This window comes from Entelurus aequoreus, linkage group LG06 (genome assembly GCF_033978785.1).
Source record: "Entelurus aequoreus isolate RoL-2023_Sb linkage group LG06, RoL_Eaeq_v1.1, whole genome shotgun sequence".
Taxonomy (NCBI): Eukaryota; Metazoa; Chordata; class Actinopteri; order Syngnathiformes; family Syngnathidae; genus Entelurus; species Entelurus aequoreus.
In genome coordinates, this window is record NC_084736.1 from 66,595,045 (window position 1) to 66,620,724 (window position 25,680).

Below are 25,680 nucleotides of genomic sequence, written 5' to 3' on the forward strand. Positions count from 1 at the left end.
CGCTGAAAGACGTACGAGGAAAGAATAGCGGTATCTGATTGGCTGGTGTGTTTTGGTCCCTCCTCCAGCATGTCAGCTGTGTGTTTAAAGCAATGTTAGCGATCTGCGTATTCCCAGCCCACGTCGGTCCGACCTCTCACTGGACATATACTTTTACTTAAATTTTACCTAACATAGTTTACGTTTTCGTCGAGCCTCTATGAACGCTGCGTTAGAACTATTTAGTAATTCGGCTTCAAATGGATTAACATTAGCTACCTGTGGCCAAGCTAGCTAATCAGAAAGACTGAAGTTAGCCAAAGTTATCTAGCTGTGTTTCTATGGACCATTTTTGTATTTTTTTTTCTTAAAACATGAATGTCAATGACAGCATCGTATCTGCTCCGGGGAAGGCAATTCTCCACGGAGAGCACGCAGTCGTGCACGGAAAGGTAAAAGCCACACGCTCAAAGCAAAGCAACAAAGCTTTTAAACGTTATGTTTTTCTGAATGACTACATCACAATATACTGTTGTTGAAATACTGGAAATCAATTGTTTTGCAGTCGAATACTAAGGTTTCATTAACATTTTGCTTGCTGTTGTTGATCCATTTCAGATTGCACTTGCTGTGAGTTTAAATCTAAGAACATACTTGAAGTTGAAAGCCACCACCACTGGCAAAGTTTGCATCAACCTTCCCAACATTGACACCTTCCTTTGCTGGGATGTGTCTGAGCTGAAGAGGCTTACACAGAATTCATGTGGTAAGGAATGCTCCAAAATTAAAAAAATAAATTACCATTTAAAGGGCAACTGCACTTTTGTTTTGAATTATCGTTTACAATCCAGCAGCACGGTGGAACTTGTGCCTCACAACACGAAGGTCCTGAGTTCAATCCTGTGACTGCGTGGGTCCCCTCCGGGTACTCCGGCTTCCTCCCACCTCCAAAGACATGCACCTGGGGATAGGTTGATTGGCAGCACTAAATTGGCCCTAGTGTGTGAATGTTGTCTGTCCATCTGTGTTGGCCCTGTGATGAGGTGGAGACTTGTCCAGGGTGTAACCCGCCTTCCGCCCGAATGCAGCTGAGATAGGCTCCAGCACCCCCCGCGACCCTGAAAGGGACAAGCGGTAGAAATTGGATGGATGGTTTACAATCTTTATAAGAGACAACCCATATGAATATTTAGATTACATTTTTTTGCATTCAAATTTGTAATAATCTGCTCTTTCTGTGTGGAGTTTGCATGTTCTCCCCGTAACTGCGTGGGTTCCCTCCGGGTACTCCGGCTTCCTCCCACCTCCAAAGACATGCACCTGGGGATAGGTTGATTGGCAGCACTAAATTGGCCCTAGTGTGTGAATGTGAGTGTGAATGTTGTCTGTCTATCTGTGTTGGCCCTGCGAGGAGGTGGTGACTTGTCCAGGATGTACCCCGCCTTCCGCCCGAATGCAGCTGAGATAGGCTCCAGCACCCGCCGCGACCCCAAAAAGGACAAGCGCTATATATATATATATATGTATATATGTGCGACTTGCGAGCGTTCTTTTAATCTTTAAAATCCTAAAAAAGAAAAAAAAAACATTTGTGGTTTTTTTTTTCATACTGATTGTGAATGATAGGCAAAATTCCAAGAAAATGCAGTTCCCTTTAGCTGCATTATTTATACTACTGTCTCTTTTGTAAAGACTGTTACACTATTATGTTTTTTTTCAGTGCAGTCATTCTATCATTTAACAGGCAGGCAGCAGGATGAGGTGAAACGTCTCGATGCTGAACTTGTGAAAAGACTGCATGAGTTTGTTGGTGCAACAAACGGAAACTTAGATACTTGCAGCATGGCTACCTTGGCGTTTCTCTACATCTACCTCTCCCTGTTTAGAGCAAGGTAAGCACGGTCAAATGAAACCCCCTCAGCCAACAAAGTTTGCAAACTGGCACTTTTTTTCTGAAACCTACAAAGTTTGCAAACTGGCACTTTTTTTCTGAAACCTAAAGAGTAGTTTAATTATAGCCAGACTTGTGCAATTTGGATATTATGCAAAACCAACTTTTCTTACCTATTGGTACCTGTGTTTGAATGATAAAAATAGGCTAAAAAGGATGAGGACTGGTCAACAATCGCTTTATTGAACACATATGATCAACAAGAATGGAGCAAGCAGAAAAACAGAGCGTTTATGAATTTCAATCAATTTATTCGGTTGAATTTTTTGACAGTTTATGTCAAACTGTCAAATGTTACTCTCCGACTTGCGCACACACACACACCAGACACAAACAGCTGTCTGACTTTCTGATCCGTCTCGGCGTCACAAACATTTGTACTTAACAGAACTTCTTTACATCACAAATAACACCAGAGTTGCTACACTAAATGGAGAAACAAAGTTTAATCTACGCAATACTATTCACATCCAGCCAGGATGAAGACGCTGTTGTAGCATGCATATACACCCTTCATCACTGTGGGACACATCGAGCTTGTAGGGCGGCGTGGCTCAGATGGTAGAGTGGCCGTGCCAGCAACTTGAGGGTTCCAGGTTCGATTCCAGCCTACGCCATCTTAGTCACTGTCGTTGTGTCCTTGGGCAAGACACTTTACTTAAAACTCCATGTTGCATGATTTTTAAATAGCCTAAAAAAAGGCGAAGTTTGCCTCATTAGTTGTGAACCTCCCAACTGCATTCATGTGCCTTCAACAAGCATTTTCTCTATGAGACAAAAGCTGCACAATTCCTTTTCTCCTATCCATTTAAAGCAGCTTTCCTTAGAGATAAGTATCGAGTAGCACTGGTCAATATATATCTCAAATGCATGCTATACAGCAGTGGTCCCCAACCCCCGGGCCGCGGCCCGGTACCGGTCCGTGGATCGATTGGTACCGGGCCGCACAAGAAATAAAAAAATAAAATGTTTTTTTTATTTTTTATTAAATCAACATAAAAAACACAAGATACACTTACAATTAGTGCACCAACCCCCCCCCCCCCCCCCCCCCCCCCCCCGGTCCGTGGGACACATTTTCAAGCGTTGACCGGTCCGCAGCTACAAAAAGGTTGGGGACCACTGCTATACAGTGCATTGTATGTAGAAATGTAGTGTAAAAGACAATATTGTTTACAGAAGTTATGTTCTTTTCCTCCTACGTTAGTGAGCTGCCAAGCTTGACAGTGTCTGTGTGGTCAGAGCTGCCCACTGGTGCAGGACTGGGCTCGAGTGCTGCCTACTCTGTGTGTTTAGCAGCAGCACTGCTTTGCGCAAGTGGAGCCATTCCCACTCCTCTCAAAGAGTGCGACCACACTGCCAGGTACGGTGCATTATTCACAGTGGTCTGTCCATACTGTATTTGCTGTGTAATATAATTCATGCACTCTGATAAACAGGTCAAAGGAGAATTGTAAAATCGCGACTATGTAGAGACAAAAGACAAAAGTTATCTTTAACCTGGTGCCATATATAAATGATAAATGATAAATGGGTTATACTTGTATAGCGCTTTTCTACCTTCAAGGTACTCAAAGCGCTTTGACAGTACTTCCACATTTACCCATTCACACACACATTCACACACTGATGGCGGGAGCTGCCATGCAAGGCGCTAACCAGCAGCCATCAGAGGCAAAGGGTGAAGTGTCTTGCCCAAGGACACAACGGACGTGACTAGGAAGGTAGAAGGTGGGAATTGAACCCCAGTAACCAGCAACACTCCGATTGCTGGCACAGCCACTCTACCAACTTCGCCACGCCGTCCCATAAGTTGAATAAACTGGATTTTCTAAGGCACTGCTATCAAACCCAAGGCCCGGGTCCAAATCTGGCCCGCCACATCATTTTATTTGGCCCGCGAAAGCCTAGAAATAATATAAATCGATCAAAATTTTTTTATATAGTGTGGGGAGGCGGGTCCGGCGGACCGACAGCGAGGCGTGCCCTGCCGGGGCCGGCCGCGAGGAGACGTGGCCGGCAGTCCGACAGCGGGGCGAGGGGCGCCGGGTTCGACGCGGCAAGAGAGATCAGGTGCGTGGATTGCGCACCTGGGGACAATCAAGTAATCCCCGCTCACTGAATAAAAGGGGAACCGCAGAGAACAACGGGCAAGGACCGAGGAGAAATGTCAGCCCCAAAACCCCTGGAAGCGCTCGGAAGAGTATTGACGGAGGTGTCAGCGGCCAGCCAGCAACAGATGGAGACGGGCCGCCAGCAGACCCAGATCCTGCAGGCGCTGGTGAGCCAGGCGGGAGGAGCGGCGAAGACTGGAACGACAGCCGCCCTGCAGCGGATGACGGAGGACGAGGACCCGCAGGTGTTCTTCGACATCTTCGGGGCCACGGCAGCAGCATGTGGCTGGCTAGACCCCGATTGGGGGGTGAAACTGCTGCCGCTCCTGGCGGGGGAGGTGCAGCGGGCGGCGCATAGTCTCCCGGCAGAAGCCCGGGTGCACTTCCCCAGCCTCCGCCGCGCAATATTGGACCGGGTCGGTAGCCACCCGGAGGACCACCGACGCCGGTTCCGCGCAACGCTACTGGGTCCCGAGGACCGCCCGTTTGCGCTGGCGCAGCAGCTCCAAGACGTGGACCACGCCCCTTCCACATATAGATAGCCCTTAATCACAAGTGCCTTAAAGGGCTTCACAAAACTCACAACAACATCCCCTGATTTAAACCCACAAAGTGTCAATAAAGTATGTAATGCATGCAATTGCATATATTTTAAACTTAAACATTATCTAATAATGCAACAAATATTGGTGGGGTCTGGGTGGTAGAGTGGCCGTGCTAGCAACATGAGGGCTCCTGGTTCGATCCCCAGCTTCCGCCATCCTAGTCATGTCCGTTGTCTCCTTGGGCAAGACACTTCACCCTTGCTCCTGATGGGTCGTGGTTAGGGTTGCCATCAGTGTGTGACTGTCTGTGTGAATGTGGAAATAGTGTCAAAGCGCTTTGAGTTCCTTTAAAAAGGTAGAAAGCGCTATACAAGTATAACCCAAATGGTGTCAAAGCGCTTTGAGTACCTTGAAGGTAGAAAAGCACTATACAAGCATAACCCATTTACCGTTTACCATATTGTCTGTCATTCATTCCAAACATTTTTGTTAAAATAAAAATAAATACTTACCGTATTTTTCGGACTATAAGTTGCTGTTTTTTTCACAGTTTGGCCGGGGGTGCGACTTATACTCAACAGCGGTCTGTTTATCGCAGTACCATTGAGTACATTTAGATTTGAGTATCCATTTTAAGTTTTCATGTTAGAATTACACAGGTTTTAGAGCATAGGAAACGTTAAAGTGTGTGTGACATAGGGCTGCAACTATCCAATATTTTAGCAATCGAGTAATCTATCGATTATTTTGTTCGATGAATCGTGTAATCAGATAAAACACAGACTAGCGTATTTTAGAAAAAAAGTTATTTGAATAACAAACTTATTATATATAAATGCACATAATCAAAATTGAAATTCTGCTTTCAACACGCGTGCATTTGTATTATCAAAGAAAAAAAACAAAACAGTTTTTTGCTGCCACACAGATCACAGCTCTCATGTGCGCGCTATTTCAGCGGCATTGCGGAAAACTATGTCCACGTATTTTAAGTTTTGGGCACTCCGTGGGGTCCGGATTTTATCAGTCTTTATTAAAGTTAAGTTAAAGTACCAATGATTGTCACACACACATTAGGTGTGGTGAAATGTGTCCTCTGCATTTGACCCATCTCCTTGATCACCCCCTGGGAAGTGAGGGGAGCAGTGGGCAGCAGCGGTGCCGTGCCCGGGAATCATTTTTGGTGATTTAACCCCCAATTCCAACCCTTGATGCTGAGTGCCAAGCAGGGAGGTAATGGGTCCCATTTTTATAGTCTTTGGTATGACTCGGCCGGGGTTTGAACTCACAACTAGAGATGTCCGAAAATATCGGCCTGCCGATATTATCGGCCGATATATGCGTTAAAATGTAATATCGGAAATGATCGGTATCATTTTTTTTATTATCGGTATCTGGTTTGTTTTTTTTAAAATTTTTTATTTTTTTATTAAATCAACATAAAAAACACAAGATACACTTACAATTAGTGCACCAACCCAAAAAACCTCCCTCCCCCATTTACACTCATTCACACAAAAGGGTTGTTTCTTTCTGTTATTAATATTCTGGTTCCTACATTATATATCAATATATATCAATACAGTCTGCAAGAGATACAGTCCGTAAGCACACATGATTGTGCGTGCTGCTGGTCCACTAATCGTACTAACCTTTAACAGTTAATTTTACTAATTTTCATTCATTACTAGTTTCTATGTAACTGTTTTTATATTGTTGTACTTTCTTTTTTATTCAAGAAAATGTTTTTAATTTATTTATCTTATTTTACAATTTTTTTTAAAAAGTACCTTATCTTCACCATACCTGGTTGTCCAAATTAGGCATAATAATGTGTTAATTCCACGACTGAATATATCGGTTGATATCGGTATCGGTTGATATCGGTATCGGTAATTAAAGAGTTGGACAATATCGGAATATCGGATATCGGCAAAAAGCCATTATCGGACATCCCTACTCACAACCTACCGATCTCTGGGCGGACACTCTAACCACTTGGCCACTGAGTAGTAGTAACACTCAAACGATTAATCGAAGCAACAGAATATATATTGGAACTTTTTTCTAATTGATTTAATCAATTCAATAGATTAATCGTTGCAGCCCCAGTGTGAAAGTTGTGTGGAGGGCTTATAAAGACTTCAAATTGCAAATTAACTAATTCATCTAAGATCCTGCTGTTGTTGTCATTGCTTCATTTGAGGTGATGGTAATGGTTCTCATAAATGTAAACACTATTACTATTTGTTCATAATGTTATTACTATTAACAATATAATAATAATATTATTATAGTGTAGTAATGACATCGGTGCTGTATTTTTACTGTTTATATCATTAATTTGTTGTTATGAGCACTGATAGCATATTTGTAGACACTGAATTTTATGTTGTGTTTTTGTTGTTGTCGCTATGTCATGCACACAATTCCCTCCTGTCTGCTTTTTTTCTTCTTTCTATCCCCTCCTGATCCGGTCCGGTTGCTCCAAACATCAAATATATGTCCATCATTTATTAAAGTTAAACACAAGTAATTCAAAAGAAGTATCCCACCTCGTAAATCTCAACAATATTTTTGGGCTATTTTTATTTTCTTCCTATTTGTTGGTCTTAATACAGCCATGACCATTTATTATTTGATTTGTTTAGGCTGTGATGTCATTAATTGCAGGTGGTGCCAGGAGGACCTGGAGCTAATCAACAGCTGGGCCTTTCAAGGCGAGATGATCATCCACGGTAATCCTTCTGGAATCGACAACGCTGTAGGGACGTGGGGTGAGGCCCGGCATATGGCACATATTGCTTATTGTGTTACACTTCTTTTGTCTCCATGGACACTTTTTAATGGAATCACTGGAGTATTGCGTGCACCATCGCTGTTCATTATCATCAGATGATTATCTCTTTAATGACTTTGATTTCTTTCTGTGCAGGTGGCATGCTGAGGTTCTTGGCCGGAAGGATCATACCACTGAGCAGGTAGCGACGCTGATTAAGCTCCCCAGAGTGGGTTCATAAAGCCACAGTACATATTTTTGTCGTGGAAATAAATGTTGATGGGATTAAATTCTCGAATCAGCAGGTTGCATGAAGAACAAATTTAGTTTAAGCCTCTGATGTGTTTTGCCTTTCTTCCAGGGTGCCCTTATTGCGAATCCTTCTCACTAATACCAAAGTGCCGCGTAGCACTAAGGTACTTGTCGCCAGGGTGAAGGACAAAATTAACAAGGTACTAAATGTTTTTTTTTCCCCCATGTCTTACCTGCTGATGTTGTAATTAATATAATAGGCATTGCATTTGTATGGCACACACTCCAGAGCCTGACGTTGAGTGCCGTTATAAAATATTGAAATTAAACTCTTCGCCAGCACCCCTGTGTGTTGTTGCCTTGGCGACAGCAGCAGGTGGGCACACTTTTGCCTGCACGTTGTTGTGATCTGTCCGTAATAGTCTAACCTGCTGTTTTTATTAGGTTTATATACAGCGTATCTATCCATCATAATATATTTGGAAAAAAATCTTTTACAGTAGGATTTCAACTTACAAGCTTGTTTGTTTCTGTGACAGAGCACTTAACTCAAAAAACTTGTATCTTAAATCGACGTCTCCCATTTAAAATCAATTGAAATCAATTTAATAGATGCTTGCCCCATAAAACTGCACAATTTAAACATGTAACAAGGCTTTAAAAAAGAGAAGTAAACTTTTTAGATAACAAATATTGTGTAAATACAATAAAATGTGCTACAAACACTACAGTAGTTTTATAAAGTAATGCAATAAAAATGTACAGCATTTACTTTGGAGAGGGAACTTCTACAGTATATTCTTCCAGCAGCTTCTCCATATTTTAATGGATAAATGTATATTGTTTACAGCAGATTTGATTTTAACATTCGTACCTGGCGTTAGACTCTTTCGGCTTCAGTCTGGTGCAGACTAGTAGTGAGTGAGTGACTAACCGCTTCCCCAAGTTAGCGACATACACACTCTGTCATGTTTTTGATGATTTTGTTCTTTAATTCAATAACTATCAGCCACTTCTTCTCCGCAGTGTCCCTCACAGTCACTTTTTACTAACCATTAACAGAAAACGGTTATGTCCATCTTTAGCTATAAGTTAATGCTAGCGAGTGGCATTTGGGGACTCCGGCTTCTTCCCACCTCCAAAGACATGCACCTGGGGATAGGTTGATTGGCAACACTAAAATTGCCACTAGTGTGTTAATGTGAATGTTGTCCGTCTACCCATGTTGGGGACAAGCAGTAGAAAATGTATGGATGGATGCGTGGAACCAAAATTTTTGGTTGCAACTTTACGGGAAACCACACTTTATTTTTTGATTTTTGCCTCATTCACAATCCTTATGTGAGATAAGAACACACGTGTTATTTTATGCATTGTAAATAGTTCGCTTTTTTTTCAACCACATCACTGCTTAAAATTGACTGCAGACTTCATGAGAGACAACAAACATAATAAAACCTCACTTACTGTACAATGTCTGCTGTCATTATGATGCCGACTGATAGAATCTTGTTATAGTCCCGTTTCGATGAAGAATGACTTATAATCCTCACAAAGAAAAGGGAGGTGGAACCAAGCGTCTTTTTGTGTCGTTCTCGCCATTCCCGGGTCTAAATTGGCTGTCAAAGTGTACAAACTTGTCAGATTACATCCTCGTCCTTCTACTATCCAGGTGAGAGTTATAATTTATGATCTGGAATAAATACCCACGAGCAGGGAAGCGAGGAAACAGTTGACCACTCGATGATGTAAACAGGCACACACGCTAGTGCTCACAGCGCCGCTATAAATAGTTTGTCTGTGTTGGCGCTTATAATAACAATATCATTAATACTTGGTTAATACTCAAGTCACGAAATGTAAATGGTGTATTGTTGGTGTATTCTGGAAGATTTTTTATTGGGTTTTAGGGGCGGAATGTAGGACTTCCCATTGTCTCCACTGTAAGCTGACTTTTTATTTACGTTTATGTACCAGTTAGAATGCATTGAAAAAATATATCCGTCATGTCTTTCATAATGATTGTGAACAATAGATAGGCAAAATTCCTAAACAAGTGCAGTTCCCCTTTAAAACATTAATTAGACGAGAGACATCTCTTACCTTAAAACACTCTTGAGGTAGGGCACTCTTAAGTTGAGGTACCGCTGTATTGTTGAAGTCAATGCTAATGATAACCTGTATCTTTCCTCCCCTTTCTTATAGTTTCCCTTGATTTTGAACTCTGTGCTCGACTCAGTTGATGCCATTTCCTGCACTTGTGAGAAAGTCCTTTTAGAAATGACGAGTGAGCCAATCACAGGGGAGCACTACAACGTTTTGGAGGTATGAATACACATTTATACACATTATAGTACAAGATGCTGCTTTATTTAAACCAGGGGTGACCCTACATTTTCCAGCGAGGGCTACATACAGAAACATGTCAGCATGCAGCGGACTGCTTTGATACATTGTGCCTGATTTACTCAAAGTTTGTGTGTACTAAAGCACGTGCAAACTTGTTAGTACACGCAAAGCTGATCTACTAAACGTGTGTTAAGTGGATTGTGTCTGTAAAGTGAGCAGAATAAGGCGCGCAATCCATTTTGCGTCTGTCTTCATGAATATGCAAAATATTCGCTCATTAGCAAAATGCCCACAAAACCGGGAGGAGAAGATGCAATTATTTTTATTAATGCATGCAATGTGATTCATCAACACTTTTTGCGTTTTATTTTGCACGTCTGAAAACTGTGTGCAAACTGACACAGATACACACACGGCTGTGAGATCGGTACGTGCACGCGCTGCAAAGATAGACGATTGTAGGAGAACTCTTCGTCTTATGCGTGTGTGTGTCAACATATTTGCATGGTGTGTCAGAAAAAATGTGGACATATAGTGTATTTACTAGCAACGTCATTTTATAATTGTATAGCTGCATGCATGCATGGGCAGCATGATGAAACAGGGGTTAGTATGTGTGCCTCCCAATAAGAAGGTCATGGGTTTGATGACTGAGCTCTGGGTCTTTCTGTGTAGAATTTGCATGTTCTCCCCGTGACTGCGTGGGTTCCCACCTGGTGCTCCGGCTTCCTCCCACCTCCAAAGACATGCACCTGGGGATATGTTGATTGGCAACACTAAAGTGGCCCTAGTGTGTGAATGTTGTCTGTCTATCTGTGTTGGCCCTGTGATGAGGTGGCGACTTGTCCAGGGTGTACCCCGCCTTCCGCCCTTGTGCAGCTGGGATAGGCTCCAGCACCCCCTGCGACTCCATAAGGGACAAGTGGTAGAAAATGGATGGATGGATGGATAGCTGCATGCTGGGTGAGTTAAGGGGCTAATTAAAAACAAATCAATTGATGTGTTTTCAGGTGATATATATGAACGTTATAGCAGCTAGCCAATCACTCCGAGGCTCCATGGAGTCAATTAACTTAACCGTCTTTTGAGTGTACGTACCTTCATTTGGGAGATGTCATGCATTATTGTAGTTTCAACTCGGAAGCTTTGGTTGTTAATGGGTCATTGAAATTTAGAGGTTCCACGATGAGGTGGCGACTTGTCCAGGTTGAACCCCGCCTCCCGCCCGAATGAAGCTGAGATAGGCTCCAGCGACCCCAAAAGGGACAAGCGGTAGAAAATGGATGGATGGATGGCACTATAAGAGCATTAAAAAGTCAATGTCATTTAATGAAACACATCTCATCACCACCACCCCATCAGACGCTTTACCTTTGACATGTTTGCTATTGCACTTGCAGGAACTCATTGACATCAACCAGCACCATCTGAACGTGATGGGGGTGGGACACCCGACCCTGGACACCCTGTGTCAGGTCACGCTCGCCAGAGGTCTCCACAGCAAGCTAACCGGAGCAGGCGGAGGCGGCTGTGGCATCACTCTTCTTAGACCAGGTAAGTAATCAGGTCAATGCCAGACACTTGCTATGATCCAGTAATAAATCAGAGCAGAGAATCTCTTCTTGTCCCTGAAACACAATATAGCTCCCAACAGTTCCTCCTTATTGTTTCTACCTCTATCATAATATTTATTCCCCCTCTATCTACAGTCATATCTTGCTTTTCTTTTTAGAAACGGAGTCCGTTGTAGTCCAGAGTACAATTCAGGACTTGAAAGACTGCGGCTTTGACTGCTGGGAAACAAGTATTGGAGGGCCTGGTGTCCAAGCGCATTCTCCCCTCTCTGTAAAGGATACTGTTTTAGGAATTTTAAACCGTTATTGACTCTCAACTGTGGTCATGGGTGTGCAAATGGAATCTATTAGAGAGTCACAAGACCTGAGGTGTGCGCTACTGTGACAGTGCACAAAGGGACATTTTCACGCAAGGCAAAAGTGGAAAAAAATTCAATCATGTATTTCCTTGACTGATAACTGGACAAAAAACATTTTCTGATGTTTAAGACCATGTCCACATGAACACTTTAAATAACGTTAAAAGGACCTCATTTCACACGAGTGAAGTTTCAAAAAAGTCTCTATCCACACGCAAACACACATTTTGTCCAATTGGATGCCGACAAAAAGCAGCTATAGCTGACTTGGTGGCTTTATGCCTCTGTTATTGTGATATACTATGCATACATTGACATGTACATTATGGTTAAAATCAGTCCAGACTTTCACACACCCCAGGAAACATCAGTCATGTTTTTTTAAGTGCCCAACAATCACGCGCAAAATGAAACCAACACTCGTGGAATTATAACACATTTAATCATCTACATGTCACATTTAATCAGTGACATGTACATTATCTTTCAAATCAGCACAGGAAACATATTGAAGGTAGAGCACCCGCACCCCCATTTGCCAAATTGAAACCAACAGTCAATAACACTCGTTGAGTAGATACATGCATGTTCTGTTGTTATAGAAGGGTTAGAATCATAAGAAAATATCCCACTTTTCCTATGACACAAACTTAAAAAGTCTTGCTTGTCAAAGTTGTCCCATCAGTTGGGTGTCTAAATGGAATCTCATCCAAAATCGGTGCTGACGAAAGTGTTGCAGCAGAATTTTCTTTTTTAATTAAAAACAACAAAAACAAGTACAATAAATACTACTACCGGTATATAAAATACTATGATACAAAATAATAAAGAGGGGCCCATTTTAAAGAGAGAAGTTAAAAACTTTAATTATATTTTCTGAGGTTTTAATAACTTTTTTTTATTGTCCAGTTAAAGGTGCCAGATATAGGAATGTGGCCAGAAATGGTACTGCTTTCACGGTCAAAATTCTGTAGTCCCCTCCCACTCTCCATGACTGAGGTTGCCAGATACGCAGCCAAATCCGAGTGCTACTCCTAGGAACTTCAAATGGCAATCGACGAGTCCAAATATATAATATATTACACATCGCATAGGCCTACTTTGAAGGCAAAGTAATGCCTTACTTACCTATCAAGAAGGAAGTTAGAAAGTTTGGCGTCAGATGAAAAAATCTTCTCTGCATTCAATCGTCTCCATCTTTCAAAGGCATCCCCGATACAAATCCTCGTTTTGTTCCTGGCTTTGTCATGAATAAGTTGAGAATTGTAACGACGCCTTTTAGATTTACTAAGGTCTGACATGTTTAGTAACTTTACCAGTGGCAGTAGCTTGGCGGAGATGGCGGTGCGTAACTGGCAACCTGGATGTGACACACTCACGGACTTTCTTATTGGTCAAACGGTGGCGGGCGGGGCATCGAAATGAAAACAATAAAAACATTTCGGGGCTGTAAATCTAATTTTGAAATGAGCATATCCCGACTGAACTACTGTTATCAGTTATAAAGGTATTGAAAAAGAACATGATTTATTAATGCCTTTTGACATATCAGGGCCATTTAATGATGACTTGACATGCAATTGTTACATATGACACCTTTAACTAAGCAGATGAACATGTCTGTCCATTTTGATAATTTATTCCTTTATTTGTGGTGTTGTCTTTGACCATTTTCATTTGTGAATATAATATTTTGCATAGGTAATAATAAATACGTTTACAATATGTTTCACAATCAATCAGCGTGTCTGTCATATCTAAACAAAACAGAATTGGTTCCCCTATACTTAACTGCAAAACATCCAAACCTGTAAATAGTGAATATTATCGAAGAGCCACAACAGAACGATCATTAACAGCACTTAAGAATGATTTAGCGAAACAAAAATGGGATTCTGTTTTTCAAACGTTAGATATAAATGCAGCTTATAATTTATTTCATGACATTTTTTTCTCACTTTGATACACACTGCCCCATCAAAAAATGCACTATAACTAACTCCACAATAGCTCCATGGATAACCAAAGGGCTTGCGAACGCTTGCAAAAAGAAAAAATATTTATATAGGACTTTTTTTTAGGCATCAAACCATAGAAACAGAACAAAAGTACAAAACATATAAAAATAAATTAACCAGCATATTAAGAGCAAGCAGAAAAGAATACACCACCAAACTATTAATCCAAAAGAAAAATTATATAAAGGGAATTTGGACGGTATTAAATACAATTATTGGGCATGGTTCAAACAGTCCTTGTTATCCAGAGTTTTTTGTTGAGAACGACCAAATCATAAGTGACAAGTAAATGATTGCTGACTGCTTCAATATGGTTTTTGTTAATATTGGGCCTAAGCTGGCAGAAAAAAATCCAATTAATAATGAACAGCCCATGGAACTTATTGAAAAAATATATAATTCACTTCACTTATTGAAAAAATTTCTTATTTGATGTTCCTTACTCCAACTGGAAAAAAGGAAGTTTTAGAGGTTATTCAGAAAAGCAAGAACAAAACATCACGTGACATTTATGACTTCGACATGAGGACGGTCCGGAACGTAGCGGAAGAAATCATCAAACCATTTACACACATTGCAATTTATCTTTTCAACTTGGACAATTTCCTTCACAAATGAAACTCTCAAAAGTCATCCCCATCTTCAAATCTGGAGACAAACACCACTTCACAAATTACCGGCCCGTCTACCTTCTGCCACAGTTGTCAAAAATATTGGAAAAAGTATTTGACAATAGACTCTGTGGCTTCATTGAAAAGCACAAATTATTATCTCATTGTCAACATGGGTTCCGACAAAATAGGTCAACTTCATTAGCTTTGATTGATTTAAAGAGAACATTACTAATGGTATCGAGAAGAACAAATTTGTTATAGGATTTTTTATTGACCTGCAAAAGGCTTTCGATACCATTGACCACCAGATTTTGGTAAATAAACTGGAAAACTATGGCATAAGGGGATTGGCAGGGAAATGGCTGGAGAGCTACTTGAATGAGAGACAGCAAATTGTTCAGATCGACCAACATCAATCTACACTCATGAACATAACCTGTGGAGTCCCCCAGGGGTCGATACTGGGACCCACACTATTTATAATGTACATCAACGAAATATGTTAAGTATCAACACTGCTGAAGTTCATCCTCTTTGCTGACGATACAACCATTACATGTGCAGGTGACGACGTGAAGCAACTTCTGGCCTCTGTAACTGAGGAGATGATAAAGTTAAAAACTTGGTTTAATACAAACAAATTGTCTCTGAATTTAAAGAAGACCAAAATCATGCTCTTTAGCAATCGCAAAAGTAATATGCCCATCAGGATTGTTATTGATGATACACCAATAGAATATGTTCAACAAAATTCATTCTTAGGAGTGGTAATAGATGAAAATATCTCATGGAAGCCTCATATAAGTTACCCGAGGACAAAAGTTGCTAAATGTGTTGGAATGATGAGGAGATCATGCCATTTATTGAACACCAATGCTCTGCTGTTATTGTATCATTCATTTATTATGTCGTATTTAAACTATTGTGTTGAAGTCTGGGGAAATTGTTATAAATCCCATCTACAGCCTTTAGTCACTCTGCAGAAAAAGGCCATTAGGATTGTGTCCAATGTTCACTACAGACATCATTCAAATCCACTATTCATGGAGTTAAAGCAACTTAAACTGCACGATGTGATCAACTTTAAAACTGCTCAAATTATGTTTAGGGCATCCCAAAACTCTCTACCATCCAATATATACTGAACCTATTCCAGGATAGAGATGCTCACCATAGTTACAGTCTAAGAGGAAACAACAAATTATATTTGCCTAAATTTAGAACAGCTTTAAAATCAATGTGCATTTCAGTGTGTGGAGTCACTCTGTGGAACAACTTAGTGGACGAGTTAAAAACATGTTCTAACATGATTCAATTTAAAACACTGTTTAAAAAAGAAGTACTGAAGAAGTACGAGGAGGAAAGAGAGTGATGCCCTCAGCACAAAGCGATGGGAGAGAGGTGTATGGTCAGAGAGTGTTTGGGCCTGTGTGTGTGTGTGTAAGTGTGTTTGTGTGTATTTTGCCTCGTCTTGTCTCATACTAACAGTGGTACTATTGTATTGTTAGTGTACAGGAGTTTTTCTTGTTTTTGTTTGTATGGTATTGTTCTTGTATTATATTGTTTATGTTAAATGTGGAATGAGTGAGAGGGGTTGGGATATTATAAGCATCTGCTTCATCCAACCCCTTTTCAAGCCTTGCACAAATGTCTCTGCCAAGATGTAAAAAAAATGTGTTGTACTGTGCAGGTTTGAAATAAATACTTCAATTCAATTAAACTGTGATTTAATTTTAAACTATTACAGGCATAAGTGTCGCATACTCTCCGTTTAAGTTGTACAAAGGCACGTTTTTAAAAGTGAGAGGTTTTAAGGACAAAAAATTGCGTTAGGGATGTGCCGATCCATCGGCCACCATTGGTATCTGCCAGTTTTTGTGAAAAAAAAAAAAGTTTTGTCATTGCTGAATAATGCCTTTGATGCCCATCACAATGGCTGATTCCCTTTGGCTGACAGCATTTGTTATTAGTCCCCCGGCTGACAAGCGGCTAGCAGTAGTGTGGAACCGAGCCCTGAAGTTAATAATCACCTCCTGTACTGTAAATAAACTGATTTTATTAGTGTTTTAAGTATCATTGTCAAGTACCATTGTCACTGGTGGACGAGGTTAAACATGTTTCGGACTGCTAACCTAGCTTGAAACAACACCAACAAATAAGTAAAGTAAGTATACACAAAAGTATAAGAAGTGTAGCTGGAATCACTTTACATGAGAAAGTAAGCAGCTATTAACAGGAAATTAACAAGGAGATTAATAAGAGTCTAGAGAAGATACTATAACAACTATTTATGTGTCAGCCACCTCCAAAGACATGCACCTGGGGATAGGTTGATTGGCAACACTAAATTGGCCCTAGTGTGTGAATGTGAGTGTGAATGTTGTCTTGTCTATCTGTTGGCCCTGTGATGAGGTGGCGACTTGTCCACCTTCCGCCCGATTGTAGCTGAGATAGGCTCCAGCGACCCCGAAGGGAATAAGCAGTAGAAAATGGATGGAGGGGCATTGTTACAGTCAGTCATTGGCAGGCCGTGCGCTTCCCAACTAGGCCTTCATTGACGTCCTACTTAGTCCGACTTCAAAAAATGGAAAAATAATATACAGAAACATACTTGCGCACTACTGTCCATTGAATCACCTCAATAGCGTACAAAACAGGTTAATTTTCGGCGCATCGGGCAAACCCTTTCACCGCCGGGACAGCTTAGCCGGCTTAGCCAGCTTCCGGGGTCCGTGGACCTCGTCTCACAAGATGTAGTTTCTCTTTAAATATTCTTATTGAAAATGGCCTTGCAAATATTTATCTGCCACCTAATCAACATTTTGCTCTCCTTCTTTGTGGGATTAAAAAAAAGTACCAAAGATTTCTTTGCTGGCTCCGGTGCCACTTCCTGCCTTCGCAGATAACAACTTGTGATTGGATACTCACTTGGGAGTGACAAGTGAGTATCCAATCACAGTCACGTTTGACATAAGGCTACCTGGATGGGCTACTGTCAACAATTCGTGATCTGATTGGCTATCGCAACTGTCTATCAACTGAATGTCGTCTGTTCGTTTACGCTGCACAGCCGCCGCTAATGTTGATCCAGAAGGCCTCCAGCAGAATTCATCCAGCGCTGGCAACAAGCTCACTGAAATCTGATTGGATAAAAGCTCTAACTTAAAAACAAGCAACACTGGAGCCTAATATGCCATGAAGAGATTATGATGAATACTTTTATATATTTATGGAAAGTAAACTAAAAATAAATTAAAGGCCTACCGAAATGAATTTTTTTTGTTTAAACGGGGATAGCAGATTCATTCTATGTGTCATACTTGATCATTTCGCGATATTGCCATATTTTTGCTGAAAGGATTTAGTAGAGGACGACGACGATAAAGGTCGCAACTTTTGGTCGCTGATAAAAAAAAGCTTTGCCTATACTGGAAGTAGCGTGCCGTCACCGAAGGAAGGACTCCTCACATTTTCCCATTGTTTACAATGCAGCGAGAGAGATTCGGACCGAGAAAGCGACGATTACCCCATTAATTTGAGCGAGCATGAAAGATTCTCTATTGTGGATCACGGATTTGTATTTTAAACCACCTCGGATACTATATCCTCTTGAAAATGAGAGTCGAGAACGCGAAATGGACATTCACAGTGACTTTTATCTCCACGACAATACATCGGCGAAGCTCTTTAGCTACTGAGGTAACGTGATAGCATCGGGCTCAAATGCAGATAGAAACAAAATAAATAACCCCCTGACTGGAAGGATAGACAGAAAATCAACAATACTATTAAACCATGGACATGTAAATACACGGTTAATAATTTCCAGCTTGGCTAAGCTTAACAATGCTGTTGCTAACGACGCCATTGAAGCTAACTTAGCAACGGGACCTCACAGAGCTATGATAAAAACATTAGCGCTCCACCTACGCCAGCCAGCCCTCATCTGCTCATCAACACCCGTGCTCACCTGCGTTCCAGCGATCGACGGAAGGACGAAGGACTTCACCCGATCATCCGTGCGGTCGGCGGCTAGCGTCAGCTAGCGCGTCTGCTATCCAAGTAAAAGTCCTCCTGGTTGTGTTGCTACAGCCAGCCGCTAATACACCGATCCCACCTACAACTTTCTTCTTTGCAGTCTTCATTGTTCATTAAACAAATTGCAAAAGATTCACCAACACAGATGTCCAGAATACTGTGGAATTTTGAGATGAAAACAGAGCTTTTTTGTACTGGATTCAATGGGGTACCAATACTTCCGTTTCAACGATTGACGTCACGCGCATACGTCATCATATATAGACGTTTTCAACCGGAAATTTAGCGGGAAATTTAAAATTGCACTTTGTAAGTTAACCCGGCCGTATTGGCATGTGTTGCAATGTTAAGATTTCATCATTGATATATAAACTATCAGACTGCGTGGTCGGTAGTAGTGGGTTTCAGTAGGCCTTTAAGTTTTAATCATATGTGATCATGATTTATGTTAGGCCAGCAGAGAAGGTCTTGCTGGCCCTGACGGCACACCACTGCTGTCAGTACATGTCATGTAAGAGGAGGGCGGATCGAACAAAAACATTGATTTCAAAGGTAGTATCCATTTGTGAAACATAGTTGGGTGATAAGGTTGATATTTGTATTTTCTTAATTTTTTTTATTTTTTTATTTTTTTTTGCTACTTTTGTTCATGTTTACAAACTCAAGAAATAATATCCTGGACAATTGAGGGCAACGACCAAAGGATTATAAAATACGTTTTTGGATTTAGTTATTGACTTTGTTTTGCCTGATTATATGTAATGACAGAGAATTAAGGAACTAGTTTAAATAATGTGTTGACATTTTTGAACTGTCAATAGCACTCACCATATATAAATTGAAAACATTACACTGTATGTGATCGGTATTGGTATCAGCTGATATCACTGATCGGAACATCCCTAGTTAGCGTGTGGATAAGAGGCCAACACTTATAGAAAAGTATGAGTTTTTAAAGTGTGCGTCTTCATGTGAACATGGCTCAACCCTAATCTTCCTTATAACTTCCTTTTTCCACACCGAGTGACTGTTTTTAATTTAGTGTGAAACTCCCCCACTGAAGAACTGTTCAAAATAAAATCATTTGTAATGAACTCTTTGGCCACTAGATGGCGATATAGTAGCGCAAACCCTTCCTGATGGTGCGGCTACTGGTGCAGCACTTGCACAATTACCTTCATAGTTATCCAGATGTTTACCACTGCCCAGTCTAATGGATTAAACATTTGAAATCATTCGTTTTGTTTAAGTACAATCTGTTCACACCCATTTGTGAATGAACCCTAATGGGGAAAAAAACGTTTTAAATGTGCCTATAATATGAAGCAAGTGACCAGTTATGACTATTTAAGTATGTGTGAGTTGTACCTATTTTAAGCATTTTAAAAACATATTTGTATTGATGTCCTCGTCATGTATCTCTCAGTATCACAAATGTTCCACAAACGCCGCACAAGATGGATCTGAATATTCCCGATTTGGGGAAAAGGGTCATTGTGGGACTTCAGTTTTTTTTTAAATTTCTTCCATTTGTTTCTTCTTAAATGTCATGAAGATTAAGTAGCAGAGTGATCGTGCATAAACGACATTTGTCACCCTCCCTCCTATTCCGCTTGTTGGCCCCTCTGTCCCCTTAGATTGTGTCATCTTAATGTTCGAGACCCCCTTTTGGCAGTACACTGCACAGTTGCCCCTAACCCCTGCCGGAATTTAATTACCACTGCGCTTTTCAATTGAACCGCCATCGACGAGGGGAGGGGGGCAAGAGCGAGACAACAGAACCCGTTTTATTTGAAGCCTCTCTCTCACTTCTGTTTCATTCTCACTCCTTTTTTTCTTTTTCTGCTCCTCTGAGGCACAGATGGTATTTCTTTTTTTCTTTTTTTTTTTATCAATGTCAACGCCTGCTTCTTTCTGCTCTGATGAATAGAATCTAAGGAGACTGTGAGATTATTTCAGATAACAGAGGGAGTGTGCAAAAGGGGGTCAAGGATAGACAGAAAATGTCAGAATGGAAGAGATTTGATTAAAAAAAAAAGTGCCGTCCCAGGAGTCAGCGAGTGAATTAAAGTGTTGGGTGGGGTGATGCAGGGCCATCCGACATCCAACGTTAAATGCAATTTTGTGCCTGCTGGATCGGGATCAACAATGTTTAATTCATTTTGCCCGAGCTGCAGGAATGAAATGTTAAATGTGAATTTGCAGAGTGGTCATGCTCACCGGGGGGGGGGGCACACACACTGCACCCTCCCGGGCGGATGCCAGAGAGCTTGTCAAGAGCCATTAAGTTTGACTACACAACAGGAGCTGACTGACAACATGTCATGTTGCCGATGGCCGCCGGGTTTACTAACAGGGGCGTCAGTGACTTCCTGCAGAGGGTGTTTACATGTGCGACTTAGGACTCATATTGACAATATATCGTCAGCTTGTATTAGAATTTAGCCAGGACAACAGTTACAGTAGGGAAGGGATTCATAAGGCCCCATTCCTGGCTCGATCTTGTGTGAGAGGATTTTGCAGTGTTTCCCACACATTCATTTATTTGTGGCGGCCCGCCACGAAAGAATTACGTCCGCCACAAATAATTTAATTTTTTTATTTTTTTGTCCTGTCCAGCTTCTCAGGCAAATCATATAGTTGATGTAGATGCCCATATCGGCTGTTCAGATTTACTTTACAAAAGAGAAGTGTAGGATACTTCTCTTGTTGCCTTATTTGTATTTGACTTTATTAAATGTATTTATATTATCATTTGGTGCAGCCAGGCCAGAGCAGGAGGGGATAGAAAGAGAGAAAAAAAGAACTTGATGTTGCTGATAAATAATATGGTTGTAGTAGTAAGCTAAAGTTAAATGATTTAGTATGCACTAATTAAAGGGGCAGAGCTTTAAGAGACATTTTAGCTTTTATATTTTAGAAGATATATTTTTTGTAAGAACCACAATTAATAAATATATTTCAGTGAATAACTTATTGTTCAAATCTGTATATAAATATGTACATAAAGTGTTGTAATTATATTGTAAAATGGATGGATGGATGGATGGACGTTTAAAAGAAAACTGTTATTATTAATTAGTAAGTATACATTTTTTGAGCCTTTTCAGAGAAAATCATATCATTGTAGTAAATTATGCAAATTACTTGATGATGTCTTGGCGACCACGCCCATAGCCACGCCCCCACCGCCACAGGTATCTTGGCAGTTTATGGGAAACACTGTTTTGCAATGCGTTGTACTGAAAATGATGGAAAGCGCCACTCTACATACCAACTGAATTTGAAGACATTTAACACTCTCCTGCCATCTGCCGGCTAAAGTGAATAGTGTATCCCCTCCACCTCCCAATTCGTCCCGTTTCCTGTGTAGATATGATATTACCGTATTTTTCGGACTATAAGTCGCAGTTTTTTTCATAGTTTGGCCGGGGGGTGCGACTTATACTCAGGAGCGACTTATGTGTGAAATTATTAACACATTACCGTAAAATATCAAATCATATTATTTAGCTCATTCACGTAAGAGACTAGACGTATAAGATTTCATGGGATTTAGCGATTAGGAGTGACAGATTGTTTGGTAAACGTATAGCATGTTTTATATTTTATAGTTATTTGAATGACTCTTACCATAATATGTTACGTTAACATATCAGGCACGTTCTCAGTTGGTTATTTATGCGTCATATAACGTACACTTATTCAGCCTGTTGTTCACTATTCTTTATTTATTTTAAATTGCCTTTCAAATGTCTATTCTTGGTGTTGGGTTTTATCAAATAAATGTCCTCAAAAAATGCGACTTATACTCCAGTGCGACTTATATATGTTTTTTTCCTTCTTTATTATGCATTTTCGGCCGGTGCGACTTATACTCCGGAGCGACTTATAGTCCGAAAAATGCGGTACAGTCTATTTGTTCTTAAATACAGGAAACATTACCGAGATCCGAATGATCTTCCCAAAGGTGTTTGTCTTTTTCAGAGAGGGGTAGCTGGTAGAATAGGTTGACTGTCATGGCCAACGAACCCCCACATATGTTATACCGTCGGAAAGGTCTCTTTCTCGCCGATGGACGCGTTTTAAATTGGGAACATTTCAAGTTACCATGGCGACGCTATTCACGAATAAACAAAACCCTTTTTATGGGTACGCACTAGGGCTGTGAATCTTTGGGTGTCCCACGATTCGATTCAATATCGATTCTTGGGGTCACGATTCTAATCAAAATCGATTTTTTTTTCAATTCAACACGATTCTCGATTCAAAAACTATTTTTTTACCGATTCAAAACGATTCTGTATTCATTCAATACATAGGATTTCAGCAGGATCTACCCCAGTCTGCTGTCATGCAAGCAGGATCTACCCCAGTCTGCTGTCATGCAAGCAGAGTAGTAGATTTTTGTAAAAAGCTTTTATAACTGTAAAGGACAATGTTTTATCAACTGATTGCAATAATGTAAATTTGTTTTGACTATTAAATGAACCAAAAATATGACTTGTTTTATCTTTGTGAAAATATTGGACACAGTGTGTTGTCAAGCTTATGAGATGCGATGCAAGTGTAAGCCACTTATTTGAATAGTTATTTTCTCAATTTTAACATGTTTGAACTAGAATAGACACAATATAATTATTCATGCTAAAATGAAGATTATGAAGTGAAGTCAATGACTAAAAAAAAGTATATAATTCATAAAACGAGGGGAATTTCTAGAAATACAATTTTAAATCTTGGCCAGTGGCAAACAATTTGCAGTGTATTGAGTTATCATGTGCAGGCATGATGGCGGCTAAAGGGTGGAGGTCAAAGGTCACATGCACTTAACTCAACAAAGGATGACCAGTGCTTGTAATCACACAATATGGACAATCTGTCATTGGAGTGGAGCGGACATTCAGCGTTTGCAAATGGATATATATATATATATATATATATATATATATATATATATATATATATATATATATATATATATATATATATATATATATATATATATATATATATATATATATATTAGGGCTGTGAATCTTTGGGTGTCCCACGATTCGATTCAATATCGATTTTTGGGGTCACGATTCTAATCAAAATCAATTTTTTTTCAATTCAACACGATTCTCGATTCAAAAACGATTTTTCCCAGATTCAAATCGATTCTCTATTCATTCAATACATAGGATTTCAGCAGGATCTACCCCAGTCTGCTGACATGCAAGCAGAGTAGTAGATTTTTGTAAAAAGCTTTTATAATTGTAAAGGACAATGTTTTATCAACTGATTGCAATAATGTAAATTTGTTTTAACTATTAAATGAACCAAAAATATGACTTATTTTATCTTTGTGAAAATATTGGACACAGTGTGTTGTCAAGCTTATGAGATGCGATGCAAGTGTAAGCCACTGTGACAATATTGTTCTTTTTTTAAAATTTTTTATAAATGTCTAATGATAATGTCAATGAGGGATTTTTAATCACTGCTATGTTGAAATTGTAACTAATATTGATACGGTTGTTGATAATCTTCAGTTTTGTTTCACTACTTTTGGTTTGTTCTGTGTCGTGTTTGTGTCTCCTCTCAATTGATCTGTTTATTGCAGTTCGGAGTGTTGCTAGGTCAGGTTTGGTTTTGGAATTGGATTGCATTGTTATGGTATTGCTGTGTATTGTTTTGTTGGATTGATTAATAAAAAAATAAAAATAAAAACATTTTTTTAAATAACAAATAAAAAAAATCAATTAAAAAAAAAAGAGAATCGATTCTGAATCGCACAACGTGAGAATCGCGATTCGAATTTTTCCCACACCCCTAGTACGCACCTTTTTTAATGGCGAATATTTCCAGCACACCTGCGAGAGTACATCCTATTGTAGCTCAGCCATTCTTTCACGTAGCTCGGTGCTTAATGTCTCATTTTGTTCACACATTTGTCTACTTTAACCCCGGCTATTGACGTCCAATATTTGGTTCTGGCTGGATGGCCATCGGAAGGAAGCGAGCGCCATCGGACCGGCCTTCCTCCATTAAAGCGGATGGCTCACACTTTAATTTACTAGAGCATTGAAGATCCTGAAAATGTTATTTTCTTTGGTGAACAACTTGTCCTCACAGCCACATCTTTTATGCCACGGTCATGTGTTTCGGTGAAAACGTTGACACACGTGTCCTCTCTTAGAAAATTTCACTTTTATGGAGCTAATTTGACTTCTAGTGGCCCTCATTTTAGTTTGTTTTCAGGGCTAAATTATGTCTTGTTGCTATTACATTAGCTCATATTTACACAATGTTTTCATTTATACACAGAATCAGCTTTTATTAGTACACCATTCACACACCACAAAACAAGATTTTGTTTGTGGCCCCCTTTCGGTCTGTAATATCAATCGTGTAACAACTGGCCCGCCAAAGCTTTTATTTTTGGTCCTCTGAACAACACCCAAACAGGCTTGATGAAACCATTCAAAACAGGGTTGCTCATGTATGCAGTACTCCCGTCGCCCCGCAGAGGGCAACAGAAAAGCATATGTGTCACAATGAAGCTGCAGTGGGTGAGGGGAAGAACCATACTTGCCAACCCTCCCGTTTTTAGCGGGAGAATCCCGGTATTCAGCGCCTCTCCCGACAACCTCCCTTCTCCAGACAAACTCCCGGTATTCAGCCGGAGCTGGAGGCCACGCCCCCTCCAGCTCAATGCGGACCTGAGTGGGGACAGCCGTTCTCACGTCCGCTTTCCCAGCAGCTTGCCTGCCCAATGACGTCATAACATCTACGGCTTTTAGAGAGTAGAGTGCACAACAAGCAGAGAGAGTTCTTGGTTTCTATGTGGGTTTATTGTTAGGCAGTTTCATTAACGTCCTCTCAGCGCGGTAACAACACACAACAACAGCAGTCACGTTTAGTCTACTGTAAAGCAGTTCGTCTGCCATAAACAGCAATGTTGTGACACTCTTAAACAGGACAATACTGCCACCTACCGGATAGCCTGCAGAACACTGAAATTCAAGTATGTCTTTTATTTATATGTATAATCAAATAAAAAATAAAAATAAAATATATATATAGCTAGAATTCACTGAAAGTCAAGTATTTCATACATATA

General features: G+C 40.3%; 1 protein-coding gene across 2 annotated transcripts in view; it reads left to right on the forward strand.

Moving 5' to 3' along the window:
• The first annotated feature begins 53 nt into the window (after nt 1–53).
• mvk (mevalonate kinase) overlaps nt 54–25,680 on the forward strand; it is a 50,348-nt gene continuing 24,721 nt past the window's right edge. The window contains exons 1-10 of one of the 2 annotated variants that reach the window (XM_062051258.1): nt 56–431; nt 598–745; nt 1,724–1,871; nt 3,138–3,293; nt 7,263–7,366; nt 7,525–7,570; nt 7,730–7,820; nt 9,826–9,945; nt 11,370–11,523; nt 11,702–19,773. In XM_062051258.1, the coding sequence (XP_061907242.1) occupies nt 354–431; nt 598–745; nt 1,724–1,871; nt 3,138–3,293; nt 7,263–7,366; nt 7,525–7,570; nt 7,730–7,820; nt 9,826–9,945; nt 11,370–11,523; nt 11,702–11,853 (1,197 nt within the window). In that variant the 5' untranslated portion in view covers nt 56–353 and the 3' untranslated portion in view covers nt 11,854–19,773. Of the gene's footprint in view, nt 432–597; nt 746–1,723; nt 1,872–3,137; nt 3,294–7,262; nt 7,367–7,524; nt 7,571–7,729; nt 7,821–9,825; nt 9,946–11,369; nt 11,524–11,701; nt 19,774–25,680 lie in introns of those variants that run through there. The other variant, XM_062051259.1, reaches the window with a different exon arrangement.